This window comes from Schistocerca nitens, chromosome 2 (assembly GCF_023898315.1).
Source record: "Schistocerca nitens isolate TAMUIC-IGC-003100 chromosome 2, iqSchNite1.1, whole genome shotgun sequence".
Lineage (NCBI taxonomy): Eukaryota > Metazoa > Arthropoda > Insecta > Orthoptera > Acrididae > Schistocerca > Schistocerca nitens.
Window position 1 is genome coordinate 738525450 of NC_064615.1, and position 19687 is coordinate 738545136.

Consider the following 19687-nt stretch of genomic DNA (forward strand, 5'->3'; position numbering starts at 1 on the left):
TTAAGATTGTCTCTTCATTATGAATCTATTAAAATATTTTTTGTGCAAAAACATTCTGTTCATATCAATACCCTATTTCAGTCTTTTGAACTTTGCCATGTCTTTCTTTTGTTAGTCTTGTATTCTGAAATTCCATTTTTCAAATGAAAAGTTGAAATGGAAAACATTCTATATATGATTTTCTCACTTAATGTGTTTTCAGTACTGTTGTGTCCTTGATAATCTGTTGCATGTCTGTAGCCTTGATCCATGTGCCAAACCAAGGAGAAAGTCTTCCTTACATGTGATCATAGGTGGCTTATTTACAGTGATTGTGCAGGAAAAAAATTGGCATTTGTTGATGGATAATGTCCTCTCTGCTGTTTTAAAAGTACAAAAAAATCATAATTTTTAAACTGTAAATAATATTAATGTTTAGAAATTGTTACAAAGGAAGACATGTACCTGTTTACACTTTACAGTTAATGTTCAAAATGCTTTCCATCTTGTAAGCACAGTCATGCCTCATTTTATATTTGACAGTGGCAGATTTAAGTCAGATGTGACCCCAGGCACAACAAAAATTAAGGGTTCTCTCCTCCCCCCCCCCCCCCAAAAAAAAAGCATAATAATAGAATACATCACCTCCATCTTTTAAATCTGCAAATCCTTTATCAAAGACATCATCCCAGTGTTCACCTCAGTAGCTTTAGGGGAACTACTGCAGGCTCAAATCTGAAAGGCCTGATGGAGAATGAACCTCACTCACTTTTTTCCTCCTTTATGGCCTTGCCATTTCTCTCACCTTAATTTGCCTTACTGGTTCAGCTTTTACAAAAATACTCATTTACTGACTAAACTGAAAGGAAAAAATGCTTCATAGTCCCAACTGAAATATGGTAACTATGTAAAGATGCTTCTAGGAAGAAATTTAAACTTTTATCCTTCACATCTGGTTTAAAACAACAGTATGTTTTTGTATGGCTTCTGCTTGCATTTCTGGATAAACGTTAGTCTGCAATATTCTATGCTTTGCATTTGTATAAAGCTCTGATAGGACATCTTTTCTATTAACCCCCTCTGTACAACTTCTGTGAATTTTTCTAGCTGATACCTAGACCATCATTCATGCCACTCCTCAGTTCATTGACAGGAATGTCTGGCCCAGTGTAATGAATTTGCTAACCAAATTGTTGATGACTAGGGAACACACTGTCATACTGAATATTCACAGTATTTATTCCACTGGTACAAGTGTACAGCTAATTGTAATGCATAACATGCTAGAGTAGTATTGTATATCTTATTAAGGTATGGGTGAAATTTGAGCCTAATTAGATAGGGACTTAATTGAGACGTTTACATTTCAAATACATTTGTACTAACTGAGAATATACTTGGATAGTGAAAATGGAAAACATGCTAAGTTCCCCTTTTGCATAAAACATGTTTTCAGTGCTGTTGTGTTCTCAGTACACTATTGCATGTGACAAGACTTCATCCAGGTGCTAAACCATGGAGAAAGTCTCTCAAACATACATTAGTAGATGGTGTATGGTCTTTGTACCAAGCTGTGCTTCCCTATGGAGTTTCAAAATTCAAAAGATATGAGAAGGGGTTTTTGATGACTACAGTTCTACTAGTTAAAAACCTAATGCTATAATTCAACAATGTAGGAAAAGACAGATTACTTCTTACCATAAAGAAGAAATGTCAAGTTCCAGATAGTCACAATTAAAAGGCACTTACACAAAAATTTATGTAAGTGTCTTTTAATTGTACCTGTCTCCAACATAACGTATTTTCTTTACAGTAAGTAGCAATCTTTCTTTTCCTACATTGTTGATATTCCTACCTGTAGTTTCCATTGTTTGATAATGCGGTATTTCTGTACTTGTATTCTTTCATTTTAGTGACATTTGGAACAAAACTCTCTTCATGCTGTTTTGTTGAAAATGGACATTTTTTAGACTGTGGCTGTGTACAAAATAAAGATGATTCTTGCGAAGAAGGAAACAGCTACCAGCCACTATTAATAACATTATTTATTTATGTAAATAGTGCCATTACTGGTTTCAAACTGACATGTTCATTTTCAAATGACTGTTCATGTTTATGTTACTTTTGTTGCTCTTCATATTAGTTGTTGGATAAAAAAAACAGCCAATATTTGAAGAATAGAAATGGAAAATGCTCTGTTTATCAAATCTGATATTTTTCAGAAGAATGGAAAAAAAAGAAGCAAATGCACATTCGTGCCACTGCTGCCATGATGTACATTCAGAGTTTAGAGTGCAATTTCAATATTAAAGTAGTTTTTCATCACTAATCATCAACATAATGTAGTAAGTAACAAAATCAGTAAGAGACAAAGACTGTACAATAAATGTCTTGCTTGTTGCCAATGGTATAATGTATAGAGTGGTGGGGAGAGGGGGTTCGAGGTGGGTGAGAAGATAGAGAACGCTAAAAAATCTATACACTGGAAGAATAGAAATGGAAAATGCTCTGTTTATCAAATCTGTTGTTGCTTCTTTTTTTCATTCTTCTGAAAAATATCAGATTTGATAAACAGAGAATTTTCCAGTTCCTTTGACTGTTCAGAGATGTCACTAAACCCACCCAAAGACATAAACAACCATGCATGAACAGCACCTATTAGACAGAGGGGGTCTGACAGCCAATCAGTTCCAATCATTTCACCAGGAAGAGGTACATGGCTCAAGTACCATGCCTTGATTGTCAATACTGCAGTTTGATTGCATCTGCATTGATACATAGTGCAGGAAGGGCTCTCAACAAGGGAAGTGTCCGGGCGTCTCAGAGTGAATGAAAGCGATGTTCTTCGGACATAGAGGAGATACAGAGAGACAGGAACCATCAACGACATGCCTCCCTCAGGCCACCCAAGGGCTACTACTGCAGTGGATGACCACTACCTATGGATTATGGCTCGGAGGAACCCTGACAGCAATGCCACTATGTTGAATAATGCTTTTCGTACAGCCACAGGACATTGTGTTATGGCTCCAACAGTGCGCAATAGTCTGCATGATGCACAAGTTCACTCCCGATGTCCATGGTGAGGTCCATCTTTGCAACCACGACACCATGCAGCACAGTACAGATGGGCCCAACAACATGCAAAATGGACTGCTCAGGATTGGCATCACGTTCTCTTCACCGGTAAGTGTTGCATATGTCTTCAACCAGACAATCGTCAGGGACGTATTTGGAGGCAACCCAGTCTGGCTGAACACCTTAGACACACTATCCAGCAAGTGCATCAAGGTAGAGGTTCCCTGATGCTTTGGGGTGGCATTATGTGAGGCCAACGTACGCCACTGGTGGTCATGGAAGGTGCCACGACGGCTGTACGATACGCAAATGCCCTCCTCTGACTGATAGTACAACGATATCGGCAGCATATTGGCGAGGCATCATCTTAATGAACAATAATTTGTGCCCTCATCATGCAAATCTTGTAAATGACTTCCTTCAGGATAATGACATTGCTCGACTAGAGTGGCCTGCATTTTCTCCAGACATGAATCCTATCAAACATTCCTGGGATAGATATGGCTGTTTATGGATACGTGACCCACCAACCACTTTGAGGGATCTATGCCGAATTGCTGTTGAGGAGTGGGGCAATCTGGACCAACAGTGCCTTGATGAACTTGTGGATAGTATGCCACAATGAATACAGGCATTCATCAATGCAAGAGGATGTGCTAGTGGGTATTAGAGGTACTGGTGTGTACAGCAATCTGGAGCAGCACCTCTGAAGTTCTTGCTGTATGGTGGTACAACATACAATGTGTGGTTTTCATGAGCAATAAAAAGGGCAGAAATGATGTTTATGTTGATCTCTATTCCAATTTCCTGTACAGATTCCAGAACTCTCGGAACTTAGGTGGCGCAAAACTTTTTTTTATCTATGTATTTTCTGTGGTTTGCCAATATCACTTCAGATAAATTCCAAAGTAATACTTTTGACAAGAGTACAACCTATTTCCTTTCCTATTCTTCTCCCAATGCAAACTTGTGCTCCATTTCTAATGAACTTGTCACTGATGTAACACTGAAAATTACTCTTCTTTCATTCTCATTTTCAACACTGGTTATTCTTCTTTGTGTTTCTGTTACACATCTTAAAATTATTATTTTGATTGCAAATTTTCTTTAAATTACTATATCAGTTGTCTCTCTCCACAGTCTTAGTTGTTACTAAGCCCTTGTTGTCTGATTTCAATTTCTGATTGCATTTCTAATGTCATCATTCCAACATGTCATTTCTTTCATTTTCTTAACATGCAGTCATCTACATAATTTCTTGCCTCATTTAGGGTATTCCATTCTTTACTTATAGACATCATGACAGAGCAGAATGGGGAGCTCCACAGAACTCATGGACTTCAAATGTGGTCAGGTGATTGGGTGTCACTTGTGTCATATGTCTGAACACGAGATTTCCGCACTCCTAAACAATCCTAGGTCCACTGTTTCCAATGTGATAGTGAAGTGGAAACGTGAAGAAAATGTGCAGCACAAAAGTGTACAGGCTGACCTTGTCTGTTGACTGACAGAGACTGCCAACAGTTGAAGAGGATCATAATGTGTAATAGACAGACATGTACCCACACCATCACACAGGAATTCCAAACTGCATTAGGATCCACTGCAAGTACTATGACAGCAGCCAGGAGGTGGGAAACTTCGGTTTCATGGTTGAGTAGCTGCTCATAAGCCACACATTATGCTGGTAAATGCCAAAAAATGTCTCACTTGGTGTAAGGAGCATATATACATTGTATGACTGAACAGTGGAAAAACATTATGTGGAGTGACAAATCATGGTACACAATGTGGCGATCTAATGGCAGGGTGTGGGTATGGCAAATTCCCAGTGAATATCATCTGCCATTGAGCGTAGTGACAACAGTAAAATTTGGAGGCAGTGGTGTTATGGTGTGGTCATGTTTTTCATGGAGGGCGCTTGCACCCCTTGTTGTTATGTGTGACACTATCACAGCACAGGCCTACATTGATGTTTGAAGCACTTTCTTGTTTCCCAATGTTGAAGAGCAATTTGGGGATGGCGATTGCATCTTTCAACACGATTGGTCACCTGTTCATAATGCACGGCCTGTGGCGGGGTGGTTACACAACAATACCAGCTCTGTAATGGAATGGCCTGCACAGAGTCCTGACCTGAATCCTATAGAACACCTCTGGGATGTTTTGGAACGCTGATTTCATACCAGGCCTCACTGACCCACATCAATACCTCTCCTCAGCACAGCACTCCGTGAAGAATGGACTGCCATTGCCCAAGAAGCCTTGCAGCATCTATTTGAACATATGCCTGTGAGAGTGGAAGCTGTCATCAAGACTAAGGGTGGGTCAACACCATACTGAATTCCAGCATTACCGATGGAGGGCACCACAAACTAGTAAGTCATTTTCAGCCAAGCGTCGAGATACGTTTGATCACATAGTGTAGCTACAGCTTCCAGGCTATAAATGTTGATACCATAATCAGCAGAACATAGTGAAAAAGCATCAAATGCATCAAGAAATATGAGAAGAGAAACAGTAGAGACAATTGAAAATGATGTTCCACATTTTTGGGAAGACTTTCCAAACAATTCTCTTGGAATACACAGATAAATATCATAAACTCAATGAACAACACAAAATACGAAAGACTGGAGTGCATCAGAAAATCAACACTTATCTCTACTAAAGATCAAAGCTGTTGTGACAAATCTGATAAACTGTAAAGTGGCATAACTACACTGGCAAATCCATACTGTCAAATGGCACAAAACAGGAGAAAAAGATTTCACTAAAAAGAATTCGTGTGAGGGATTTCTAAATAAAGGGCCAGGCAAAAATTCGCTCATGGGTTGTTGTTGGGAACGGATTACGGCATAAGAATCAAATTAAAATGCCCAAAAAGTATTAAAAAGTAGAATTTCAGTTCCTGTGTTACATGTTACATTGTAGGTATGAACACAGAATGTTATATAATGAGAAAAGGGCTGGTTTCAGGTGACTGAAGTGAAAAAATGGCGCAGAAGCTACAAAAGAGAAAATTTTCTGCATAATTTTTTACAAAATACAAAATATGCTAACTCTGTTATTAAGAAGCAAGGGACAAGAGATAACAACAGCTGTAAGACTGGTGTTGACACTGACCTGAAGGATGAAACAGTTATCAGTACCATACAGCCAAAAATATTGTGGTTTATCATTTTTTGTTATGCAAAAGTATAGTGAAAAAGAATTTCAGTTCCCCAATTTCAAATCTGCTGTGTTATTATTCCTTGTTGAGAAAGTTTATTGTGTTTCTGAGCATTGTATGATGGAACTAGAAGGTGAATACCTCAAACGTACTGAGTACCTGAACAAGGCACTGAAAATTACATCCACATGGTGGTGTGGCCATTTATAGTAACCATATCTTCAAAATTACGGAAATTGACTTAAAAAATTACTCCCCCCACCCCCTCCCCTTCGTTTGCTTTGGTGATGACTGCAGTGGATGATATCATGAACTCTGTGAGAGACCGAAAATTATTGGGGTCACTTTTATCCACGTCAGGTCATGCAGCCTAGTAGTAAAACACATACCTGGAAACTTAAAGGTCACTGGATAAAATCCCAATTGAACTACAATATATTTTAGTGTTCCTTTACCCTAGCCTTCATCTCAAATGATGTAAAGGCTTACCAGGAATGACACATGGTTCAGACTCCACATCCAGCAGTAGGTTTCAACTATAGGTCCCCCTTTCCCCCGTGGGATTATTGGGGTAGCTACAGAAGTCCAGTTGAAAGATTTGCAGTGGACCATTGAGCGTCATGCAGTTATTATTATATCATCACTTATGACTGTATAACCATCTCTCACATTTCGTGGAAACTGTCCAGAGCAGTTATCTCCTTTGATGACATGCCAGATGTTCTCAATAAAATTGATGTCAGATGATGTGATGCGCCACTTTAGAACTCCTCATGTCCTTTATGTGTTTCTCAAACCTTTCTGGCACATTTTGAGGACAATCAGGTGGTGCATTGTTTTGATCAAGGTACTGGTCACCTATGGCATGCACATGACCATGTGTTAGGTTTTTTATGTTGTTCATTGGAAACACAATGGCATGAAATCAGGTGCCCCATTTTGTCCCCTATGAAAATCCCTCATATACTATAACCACCTACATGGATGTTGCACTGTTGCCAAACAGGGTGGAGTATCTTGTATTTTTCAGTGTAATCAAACCCTGCCATTTATGTGTTCCATCATTTAATATGATCCATCATTCCAAGCAACCTGTTCCTACATGTGGAGTGTCAAAGAGTGGTGTTCTTTTGTCTATACTAGTCTGTGTGCTCTGTGAAATGTGGTGAGTCTCACTGGTTATTGTTGTCCAACACTGAATAACACACAGTTGCCCATGTCAGCTGACTATGGCAGCAGTGTATCTCCTGACTTGTAGACACACTACATCTTTGAAAACTTCAGTGCCTGCACAATTTCAGAGATGATGGATTGTGTGCACTGAGATTCCTATGATCTGTCTGCGATCAGATAAATTCATATAATTTGACCATCCAGGAATCAGCTGCAATGGTGATGACCAATACAAAGCCTGACGACAACTTAATCAATTGACATGACAGACTATTCCATCCACAGTGGTCAGGAATGCTCTTTCTTAAGTGTAGCAGCTGCCTCTAATTCAAGCATGTATAGCTAAATAATGCATATATTACTCATATTGCCAGATACTCAATTACCAGAAGCTAAATTTCTTCTACTCAAGAAAATCAATGGTGAAAAGGATACCAAAAGCAGTAATAAGTCTGAGAGATCACACATAATCAAAACAGGAATAAAGTTAAGAGACAGAATTACAGATGCAAAATAGATAACAAAATGCCAGTATAGTACCAGTACCGAAATATAGTTACTGCATCTTGCTTCACGTAGTGAAAAAATCTAAAAAAAAAAAAAAAGTTTCATCCTTTTCTATTTGTTCATGTAAATAAGAATTTTCTTGCAAAACTATTGTATCATGTATCATATTCATAAATACTACCCATGTTCTTCTTCATATTCTGTAATTACAAAATAAATACAAATTATTCATAAAACAAAGTGTCTTAAGTATCATATCTGTGTATCTCTTATGTATTCTTATGTTTCAGTAATTCAGTATGGTTTTGTAACTCTTTTTGTGGCTGCATTTCCTTTGGCTCCTCTGTTTGCATTGCTAAACAACATTGGTGAGATTCGATTGGATGCATATAAGATGTTGACCCAAGCTCGACGTCCACTGGCAGAACGCGTAGAGGACATTGGAGCTTGGTATGGGATTCTTCAGGGGCTCACCTACACTGCTGTTGTTTCAAATGTAAGTGTTTCAAGCAACTTTATTATGTGAATATTTAATGCTTTACATCTGAATTAGGTTTTTAATGATGTATGTAGGTGTTGTTGTTGGCTTTAAGATACTGTATTCCACATTCTTTTTAGAGCCGCTAAAACAGTTTCATTAATGAATTATAAGAGTAAAATAATAATAATTACAATATGAAATAGTAAAAATAAGCTTAAAGCACACAAAATGCATGAGTACACTAAGTCAGAATATACAAATATCAATCAGGTGGTATTTCTCAGAAAATTAAAATAAATTGATAATCTTTTTTGTTTGCCATCTTATGATTTTACAATGAAGGTTCATCATTTCACAATAGTTCAAAATACATCTGACAATGACAACATTATCACCTAAAGTAGAAAGTAATTCTTCTGCAAAAACATTTGATGTCTCTCTCTGTCAGTGTACAAACCACATCTAATTGAAATGTGGTGCTCTGTTGATAGTGTCACATTCTGGTGGTTCTTCGCAAAGTAAGTAGGAAACCATGAGCTAGAGTGAAGTATCATATGTATCGTGAGTTAAAATAACCCCATTTCCTCTGAGGTAGTATACTGCTGTCAGTTGGTCACTAAATCAAAATTTCTAGTGCTTTCCTTCCAGCCAGTTTGCACAATTGTATGTATCGTGTTCATCAGTAACATCGCTAAATGCTTTGAAATATCATGTAATGCCATTGCTGTTTTGTGACAAACTTGACTGACGTCTGCATCTGCAATCTGGTTGCTGTGGGTACTGGTGTACCCAATAGAATTACATTTCTGTGCACTTTTTGTAGAATAGAGAGTCCTACATAAATTTTTCTGGTGGTTAGATCTCCAAATGATCTGAATAACACACTCATAACAAAGCTTGGACAAGATGACTGTTCTATACAACAGGGGTGGAAGTCCACCCCTGTTTCTTCCATTGAGACACTTCAGAATGTTCATGGCCTTCAGTGTTGTTAGGGGTCACAGGTATGATTGTTAGGTGAATTTTATACTCAGTTTAACACAAAAGTTTTACATACTTTCGAAACTCAATAATTGTGTCACTGAAACTGAGGTGTTGTAATGACACTTTTCTCCAAAAAGCAAAGAGTGTCAAACTTAGCATGTTATTCTATGGGACAACATTCTCTTGTGCAAACTGACCTTGGACTATGCTCTGACATTACAATGAGAGAAATATTTTTGAGAAGAAGAAATGTGGTAACAATGAAAGGCAACCACACAAGCTCTAGTTATGATAATTTCTTTCTAATGTTGTACCTACACATAGAACTTTTCAATGTAGAATAATATCCCTACAAAGTTTTGCTTGCCTAGGAAAGCCTCTGAATAGCTATTTCCAACTAAACCACATGATCTTCATTAACCATAGAATGGTATGTTCTGAACTCAGGGTAGAGTCTGTTGTGTCCCTAGTTGGCAAAAGGTGGCATAGAACATTACGGACATTCAATAAATGAGTAAAACGTGATACGTAGAGTAATAAAATTGTACATATATTTTTATCCTGTGAGTTTACTTCAGCAGACTCTCTTCCATAAGATAACTGAATTGGCTTTTTTACAAAAAGGTAGCTCACTTGTTAACAGTTTCTATCATTTTCTCAAAAACATCATGCAAATACATAGTTGTGGGCTCACTGTAAGTCTTCTGAGATCTGGGACAGAGTTCAGTGTGTAGTATCTTTAAAAGATGCATGGTGGATTACATTTACAAGCAGTGAGTCGAAGTGAAGTTGGTGTCCTTTTGTGACTTCATAGCACCCTACATAAGAAGAAGGCAATATGTGGAGAGTGTGTGGTTCACTGGCAGCCTATTTAAATGTAACTCCTCCCACGAAGATGTCAATGGCCTGCCACATGTGGTCGACAAAGAGACCATAAATATTTCAGGGTCACTTATGAGTTTTTGTAACATGAGTGCATTTCCTAGATACAGATACACCATATGTTCAAGGGTATGTAGTATACAGCTGGTAATGGAAACTCAGTTTCTTCTGGTTCTAGGAGAGAAATGAATAAGCTTCCAAAAGGTCCAAGAGTTAAGTTAGTCCCTAATACTGAATCTGACTGAAATGGACAAGAAGTGTCTCCTTAGATTTATTATTCAGAATACAATACTGAGTGCCATAAGCTTGTGGCACCACATCTTTAGACACAAATGGAACTGGATGACAAATGTTGTCCTTCTTTCTGCGATAGAGATGTACAGGTTTTGTATGCCCCGGGACAACCATGAGATCCAGGAAAATCCTGGGAATCTTTTCATCTGGGAGTAAACTGGGAAAAACTCAGTAATTTTTTAGAATGCTGGGAATTTTTCATTGCTTTAGTAAGAACTCTAACAAAGAATTTTACTTTAGCCCACTGCTGCAGGATAATACTGCAGCAATAAAACGTAAACAAAGGAAAGAAAACCAAATAAACTTTAAGTTGCAAAGGAAATGTGTTTAAGTTGGAAAGGAAATGTGCCATTTCCAACAACAAAACACAGTGCACACACAAGTGTATGGTTTACATAAGGTTCATTTGAGCAGTTTGCAGTGGGCTCATGTGCATGCGTGGTTGAGTTGCATATGAGCAGTACCTGCTCCCACTTATGGTTACTTGAAGTAAGGCTATTAGCTGTAGCAGTAGTAGCAACAAGCAGCCAGACACGAGCCGGAAAATTTCTTCTGGCGAGCCCAAGCTGCCAAATTCGTGCATGTGCAGAGCAGTCCAAGTTGCAGTGGAGAGGGCGGTAGTCTCCACGTAATAGACTCCACATGGCCTGTGTTGAGATTTAGTTAATTTTCTGTTTCCTCTTTATTTACAATTCTCATGTCAAATGAAAGCAAAATGAATTTCTGTGGCCAAGAGCTATCAAGAGAACTACAATACATTCACATACTTAGGGAAGGCTAAAATATGTTATTGGTTTTAGTTCCTGATTTTATTTCCAGGTTTTTGGCAGTGAAGCATTAATTTCCCTGCAGAGCACTGAAGCTTTTTTTGTTGATTCACTGAAGGAATTTGGCTTTTATTAATCTTTCCCGCAGAAGCAGTCAATTTATTTGAAACGAATTGTTTCATTCCACAGTATTGGCTAGTGTCAAGTGTTTGCTGAATTACAAGTGCCCGTTTTTATTTCCTGGCACATATGGTGTTATGCCATATTAAAGAACCAAACCTGAGATAATACACTTCTGGTACTCCAAGAAAATTTGCTGCCCAAAAACCACACTGAAAAGCTTAATATCAGGTTGAGGCCTACTTCTTTGTGAATCTGGACATATGAATGTGCACTTTCAGTCGAATTATTCATTTTAGTCTGGTTTATGAAATTCCAATGCTGTTGGTGTTCCCTCTGATGTTCTGTTTCATTTATGACATAATGTAACATCTCTTAATGCTATATAGGTATGAACATGTGGGCTTTCTACATCATCATAGCTGTGAATGTGCAGTAACGCTATTTTCTGGTGCTCTCTGACAATTGCAAAAATGAATTCTAACAGTTCATGGGAAAATATTGCAAATGATGATTGAAAAGTGTTACTTTCAAAGTAAATTTCATTTTATGAAAGATGGATTATGTTCCATGTGCAAATGTTCTTTGAATTTCTCAAATCATAGAGTGTTTGATTCTCACTTAAAGCTTGACACTGTGAGGGCCAACCACTTAGAAGAATTTCGAGCCCAGACATTTATGTATTATTTAAAATTTTACTGGCACATTTATGTGATGTATATTAAAATGTAACATGTGCAAAAAAGGCCAATATTATATGTGAAACTTTATCTTTTCTTGTAGCTACACTATGTATGTTAATTTAAATGATTAACTTTGCCTATTTATGTGTTCGTGCCACTCAACAGTAATGTTGGTTGCTATTGGCTGACTATGTCATGTGTCCTATATTCTGAATATCTGTTATCATCAGCTGGCATGATCACATGACATCAGCTATGTTTACTAAAGTGCATCCCAATCTCAATCTCAATGCCTCAGAAACTAATGTGCATGTTTGGTGGAATTCAAATATATACTTTCATAATATGAAAATATGCAGTGTACATGCTGCTGCACATAAAAGATCTTTCCAAAATGTGTTTTGTGTGTGTGGGGGGGGGGGGGGGTGGGGGGGGGGGCGGCTGTTCATTTTCTAAAGTGTCAGAAAGATCTACGCCAGTGTATAAATTTGATAAATTTTATGGTTTGAGAGAAAGTATTCTGTCACTTGACCTAGAAAATGTGAATTTTCACTCAGGAAGAAGTGTATTTTTAACTGGGATACCCGGGAAAAATCTTGGAATATTTTTTCCTTGTCCACGTATACACCCTGGTGTAGGTTCTTTGTTATTGTCTGTTACCATGTAACAAAGATATTATGCAATTGCCTGTGCTGTACCTAATGAAGAAATTAATAGCTCTTCATCATTTCGACAGCTTTGACTAATAGTCATCTGCCTTTACCAGAAGTTTTCATGGGTGATTTCCATAATCCTTCAGCCTTTTTAGAATGATTGAAAGGAACTCCTGCTATGACATTCAATGGCTTTCTTCAATTCCTCATTTGCCTTTCATCCTTATTCTCTGGAATCATGATTAATTTTGTATCATTGTACTGTCTTTGTATTTAAATATAGCTAATTTGCTCTATCGCATTCAGATCACTTCATATATAATCCATATGTGTAGCTTCTAGAAAGCACTGTTCTATCTCATTAAAGAGCCCATGCCAGGATTGGCTGCGTGAATGGAAGATAAAAAGACTGAATTTGATGCTACAAGCAGATGAACTATGCAGAGTGATTCAAAAAGAAAGAACATATTTCTATCATTTATTATGTAAAAACTTGATAGATAGAAACATATTATACACAGAACTCAATACAGGAAGGTTTAGAGTTTTATGTTCACAAACATTATGCTATACCGGTATATTCAACACGAGTGCCATGGGCTTCATGAGAAACATCAAAATGATAGTTTATTTCATTACACACATCAATCAACAGGTCCTTGTTTATTGAATTGTCAACTTCAGCAATAAGATTTCTCAGCTCTTGAAGAGTAGCTGCCTTAGGTGGAACAATGGCTCTGTCTTTTATGTACCCAACAGAAGGGAAAAAATCACAAGGTGTGAGTTTTGGTGGTCTGGGAGGCTAAAAGCAATTAATGCATCTTGTTGTCCACCTCTTCTAATCCACCATTGTGCTATGGCTTGTTAAGATAATGCTGCACCTAAAGGTGAAAGTGAGGTGGGCAACCAATATGCATAAAAATGATATCATTGGAATCTTTGAGATGTTGAGGAAACAACCAATTTTGCAACATGTCCAGGTATGACATTCCTGTCACAGTTTCCATAAACTTTGTGAACAGAGGCAGCTCAAAACACATTCAGTTTTGATGAGTCTCTTTCACATTTTACAATGACATCAGTATTTTGTAACCCCCACATTCTTACATTCTGGAAGTTTACTTTACCTGATAGGTGGAATATCAGTTCATCCAAAAAGACAAGTTGTTTGGAAAAAGTGTCCTCTGGTGTATCTTGGAGAACTGAAATGTAAAATCCATACATCTGTCATGATTGCTGCGACATGATTGCTGCAGTAACTGCATCTTGTAAGGCTTCATATGCAGACATTATTTCTGAACCACCACACCATTTTTTGAGGAAGTTGAAGTTCCTGGAATTCCTGTCCTTGTGGTCTTTGAGGGCTCCATGTAAAAGGATCTTAGATACCCTCAAGATTGTATTCAGATGTGCATGGCCAACCTGTGCTCTTCCCTTTGCATATGCAACCAGCTTCAAAGAATTTTGTATGCCAGTCATAAGTATGCTTGTTCATATGGGCTTCTTCCTGAATTGACAACAGAATGAATGCTGCACTTGAACAATGGATTGACTTTGTATAAAGTCAAACACACAAAATTATTTCTCTTGTGGTGTAGTTGCTACTAAAAACAGTGCAGTTGTGTCTAAATTCTGCACCTTCCTCTATCCAATGACATGTGCAATGTGTCTCTATATTTTATAGTTTGTATATAATAAACAACTGAAATCTAACAATGGAAAATCCAGGATGGAATGTAACAATATGGGAGAAGGAAAGCTGGTACTCACCATATAGCGGAGATGCTGAGTCGCAATAGGCACAATAAAAAGATTCACACAATCATAGCTTCCGGCCATTAAGGCCTTTGTCAGCAGTAGACACACATACACACACAACGCGCGCGCGCGCACACACACACACACACACACACACACACACACACACACACACACACACACACACACACACACACGCAAGCACAACTTACAGACACATCTGCAGTCTCAGAGAGCTGAAACTACACTGTGAGCAGCTGCACAAGTGCATGATGGGAGTGGCGACTGGGTGGGGTTAAGGAGGAGGCTGGGGCAGGGAGGGGGAGGGATAGTATGGTGGGAGTGGTGGACAGTGAAGTGTTGCAGTTTAGGCGGAGGGCAGTAGGTGCAGAGGGGGGAGGGGGTAAGTAGCAGAAAGGAGAGAAATAAAAATAAAAAGAAAATAAAAAGACCGGGTATGGCTGTGAAATGATGGCTGTGTAGTGCTGGAATGGGAACAGGGAGGGGGCTGGATGGGTGAGGACAATGACTAATGAAGGTTGAGGCCAAGAGGGTTATGGGAACGTAGGGTGTATTACAGGGAAAGTTCCCACCTGTGCAATTCAGAAAAGCTGGTGTTGGTGGGAAGGATCCATATGGCACAGGCTGTGAGGCAGTCATTGTGACTGTGAGGCAGATTGTGTGAATCTTTTTATTGTGCCTATCATGACTCAGCATCTCCACTATATGGTGATTAGCAACTTTTCTTCTCTCATACTGAAACAACTGAAATCTGTTCTTTCAGTTTAAATCAAGTGATATTTGAATACAAAAGCTATATTTAACTAGTATTTTCCCATTCAGTAGTGCACTCGCAGAAAGGTGAGGAAGGCAATATAAGGCTGTGGCAATGATAAAATCTATAGTCTCAGAAAAGGAGAAATGGGTGTGGAATTTGTTTGATAATCTCATTAAGAGCTGATCTGTTGAAAGGAATGGCTTAAGGTAGATGGAACAAGTAATTACTTTCAAAGATCCATGACCCATATCAGACCAAAAAAAGCCAAAGTGTCTTCAGCTCTTTCCTCAAGAGAAACATCCTTACTGTGAATATTTTAGCCTCTTAATGCGTGAGCATTAGATGGTTTAAATTGTGCCTCCCTGTGTTTAAACATTAAGGTCATCCAGTTGGTTTGTGAATCTATTCAAGTTCTTTTGAAGCATAGGTGCTATTGTTATCACTGTCTTCTTTAGCTTAGAATCTTTTCATAGGTTAACATTATTTTTGGTGGACAGGGGTAGTGTAGAAAATATTAAAAATTTGTCTATACAATCATCATACTGCATTATGCAGGACTACCCCCATAATTGGATGACAGGCAAAGTACATAATGGGATGGCTTCCTTAATGGCTTTTTTGTCAGGATTTGTCTTGTGCATTTCTAACAAAAAGAAAACAGTAAAATCACCAGGGGAGAGAATGGCTAATCAGTATTTAATTCAGGAGGCAAAATTTCAAGTAATTCCCAGTAGAAACACATATACGTAGAAAAAACTATGCATAGCTTTCATAACTTGTATGTTCATTCCACAGAGAAGAAGAGGGATAGATTGGAAAAGAAGGTGCAGATCACTCAGATCTAGATCCAACTCCAGTTTATGAAAAAGGAGGGGGGATGGGGGATCGGGGAGTTAATGGACACGTAGGTTTGTGAGGCAGGGTTCAGTGATGAGGGAATGTTGGGGAGGTTTGGAGGTTGTTGTAGAGATGGTGGATAGTGGTAGGCAGACTTGTTATGTTTACCCCATCCTCAGAAACTCCTTCCCATAATGAAACAGAATCCAGAACCTAAACAGAGCCGAAACACAGTCGTGAACCTTTCCTCCAAATGCCTTAGCCCCATAGAAGTATCAGTCCTTGCCAAAGGACTCATCTTTTGCCCCACTCTCAAATTCAATCATGCAGAACTTGTTAAAGATTTTCTCTCCTTCTTCCGGTCCTTACAGTTGAAATACTTCTTGCCCACCAACCCTACCAATCAGACTTAACCACAGACCTGTGTTGAACCTTGTGTGACTCTGTTCACTCCTACATCTAGCTGTGATCCATCACTACTGCCCGCAAATCACCTCCTGTTAACTTTCCAGAATTTCTTAACCTCGGCCTTGGCTCACCATCCTTCCCCGAATGCAAACTAACCTTACATCTGCAGAAAGAATTGCAATCCACCACCTAAAAGCTGATCCTGACCTTATAATCCTATCTGCTGACAAAGGCTCCATCACTGTTATTTTGAACTGCAAGGATTACCTGGCAGAAGGACTCTGCCAGCTGTAGCCACCCAAAAACCCTGCCACTGTGACCCATTCCAGAAATCCAGCAGGATCTCCAGCCTCTCCTCAAATGCTTAAGCCCATTCCAGAACTTCTTCCCAGAGTCCATCTCTCTCCTCACCCCTACCGCTCCGCACACTCCTACCTTCTGTGTGCTTCCTAAAGTCTTTAAACTCAACCATCCAGGATGGCCCATTGTGGCTAGTTATTGCACCCCCACTGAGATAATCTCTGCTCTCAGAGATCAACACATTTAGCATGTTACCCACAACCTCCCTCCTGTATAGATATACCAACAACTTCCTCTTCCAACTCTCCACAGTTCCTGATCGTTTATCACATGATGCCCTGCTCATCACTGTTGATGCCACCTCCCTTTACACTAACATCCCTGATACCCATGGCCTTATCACTACTGAACACTGCCTTTCCCAACACCCAGTGGATTCCGAACCTACAACCTCCTTCCTAGTCATCATGACCAACTATACCTTCACGTACAACTACTTCTCCTATTCATGGGCCATCTAGAGAAATCCACCTGGTTCAGTTCCACATTTTCTCCAGACCCTCAACACCTTCTCCCCCATTTGCTTCACCTGGTCCTTCTCAAACCATCAAGCCACCTTCCTCAATGTTGATCTCCACCTCAAAGATGGCTACACCAGTATCCCCACCCATATCAAACGTACCAACAACCAGTAGTACCTCCACTTCAACATCTGCCACCCATTCCCCATGAAGAAGTCCCTTCCATACAGCCTACATTGCATCTGTAGTGATGAGTGGTCCCTCTCAAAACACACTAAGGGTCTCACTGAGGCCTTCACAGACCATCCTCCCCAAGCTTGTACAAAAACAGATCTCCCATGCCTTATCTCTCCAGTCACCCAGCACCTCCCATGACCTACTTTCCACCCACAGAGGAGCATTCCCCTCATGACTCAGTACCATCCAGGACTAGAGAACTTTCCCCACCAGGGTTTTGACTACTCTTGTCATGCCCTGAAATGAGGAATGTCCTACCCACTATTCTTGCCCTTGTTCTCACAGTGGTGTTCCACTGCCCACGAACCTACACAGTATCCTTGTCCATCCTCACACAATCCCTGCTTCTAACCCTCTACCTCATGGCTCATAGCCCTGCAATAGACCTAGGTGCAAGACCTGTCCCATATATCCTTCAACCATCAACTACTCCAGTCTGGTCACAAGCATTACCTTTCCCATCAAAGGCAGGGCTACTTGTTAAACCAGTCATGTGATCTACAAGCTAAGCTGCAACCACTGTGCTGCATTCTACATGGGCATGGCATTCAACAAGCTGTCTGTCTGCATGAATGGCTACCAACAAACTGTGGCCAAGAAACAGCTGGACCTTCCAGTTGCTGAGCACACTGTTCAACACGATGTTCTTAATTTCAGTGACTGCTTCACAGCCTGTGGCATCTTGATTCTTCCCACCAACACCAGCCTTTCTGAATTGCAATATATTCTGTGTTCTCATAAACCTCCTGGCCTTGGCCTTCATTAGTAATTGTCACCATCCACCTAGCCCCTTCCCTATTCCCATTCTAGCACTACACAGCCCTCCATTCCACCACTGGACACACAGTCTTTATACTTCTCTCCTTTTCCTCTATCACCCCATGCCCTCCATCTAGACTCTTGACTTAACCAAACTGCCCTACCACCTTCCCACCTCATCCCTGTATGCCTCCCGAACTGCACTTTACTGTCCTGCCCCTACCCTGCTGTCTCACCCCATCCCTGCCCCAGCCTCCTTCTTACTCCCAACACCTGGTTGCTTCTCCCACATGCACTGCTGCTCACAGTCTGGCCTCAAATCAAATCAAATCAGATTTTTACTATCACATAACATGCCTCATACAAACAAATATTCTGACATAGGTGACTTGTCAATTTTAAGACTAACATGCAGACTAATAAACTAATCTAAGGTGACAATATATATGTATTACTTGACATGGCTATCATTTTTTTTAAATTTATGGTTATAATATATATGGTGTTACCTTTTAGAGAGATGCTATACAGGGTGTTCAGAAGTGATGGTCAATATTCAGGGATATGACAGGAATGACCATTTGAAACAAAAAAGTCAAGTAAATATGGGGTCTAAAACACACACCTTAAGAGCTATTAGCAATTCTTGATCTTTGCTACTGTGGAACAAATCTCTTCTACTGTAAGTTCTTTGCTTTCCATATTTTTGGGAAGTGGCAGTCTGGACCAAAACAAAAAAGTCCAGTAGACATATATTCTAAAATGCATACATTGAGAGCTATGAGCACATTTTCATCTTCGCTACTTTGAAACATAGCTCTTCTAATTAACAAATGCTTATAACTTTTAAGGTACACATTTTAGAGCACATGTTTACTGGACATTTTTTCTTGTTTTGATCCATACTGCCACTTCCCAAAATATGGAAAGCAAAGAGCTTGCAGTAGAAGAGATTTGTTTCACAGTATCAAAGATCAAGAATTGCTAATAGTTCTTAAGGTATGTGTTTTAGACCCCATGTTTACTTGACTTTTTTGATTCAAATGGTCATTCCTGTCATATCCCAGAATATTGACTATCACTTCTGAAACACCCTGTATTACATGGTCATCATTCAAGAAATCCTCTACACTATAGTAGCGATTGCTTTTAAAATATTTTTCCAGGTCTCCTTCAATACTTTTTAGATCTGGATCACATTTCGCCTTACAGATTTTATTTACAAATTTCATGCCCTTTTAGTGTGGAGTTTTTTCATATAGTTTGAGTCTGTGGGTAGGTAGCATAAAACTTGCCTCACATCTAATCTCACACTG

General features: G+C 39.2%; 1 protein-coding gene across 1 annotated transcript in view; it reads left to right on the top strand.

Annotated features, from left to right (window-relative positions):
• The window catches only part of LOC126235299 (anoctamin-4-like), a 282026-nt gene that overhangs the window by 241950 nt on the left and 20389 nt on the right, over positions 1–19687 (top strand). The window contains exon 18 of the mRNA XM_049944024.1: positions 8200–8405. Within this exon, the coding sequence (XP_049799981.1) occupies positions 8200–8405 (206 nt within the window). The remainder of the gene's footprint in view (positions 1–8199; positions 8406–19687) is intronic.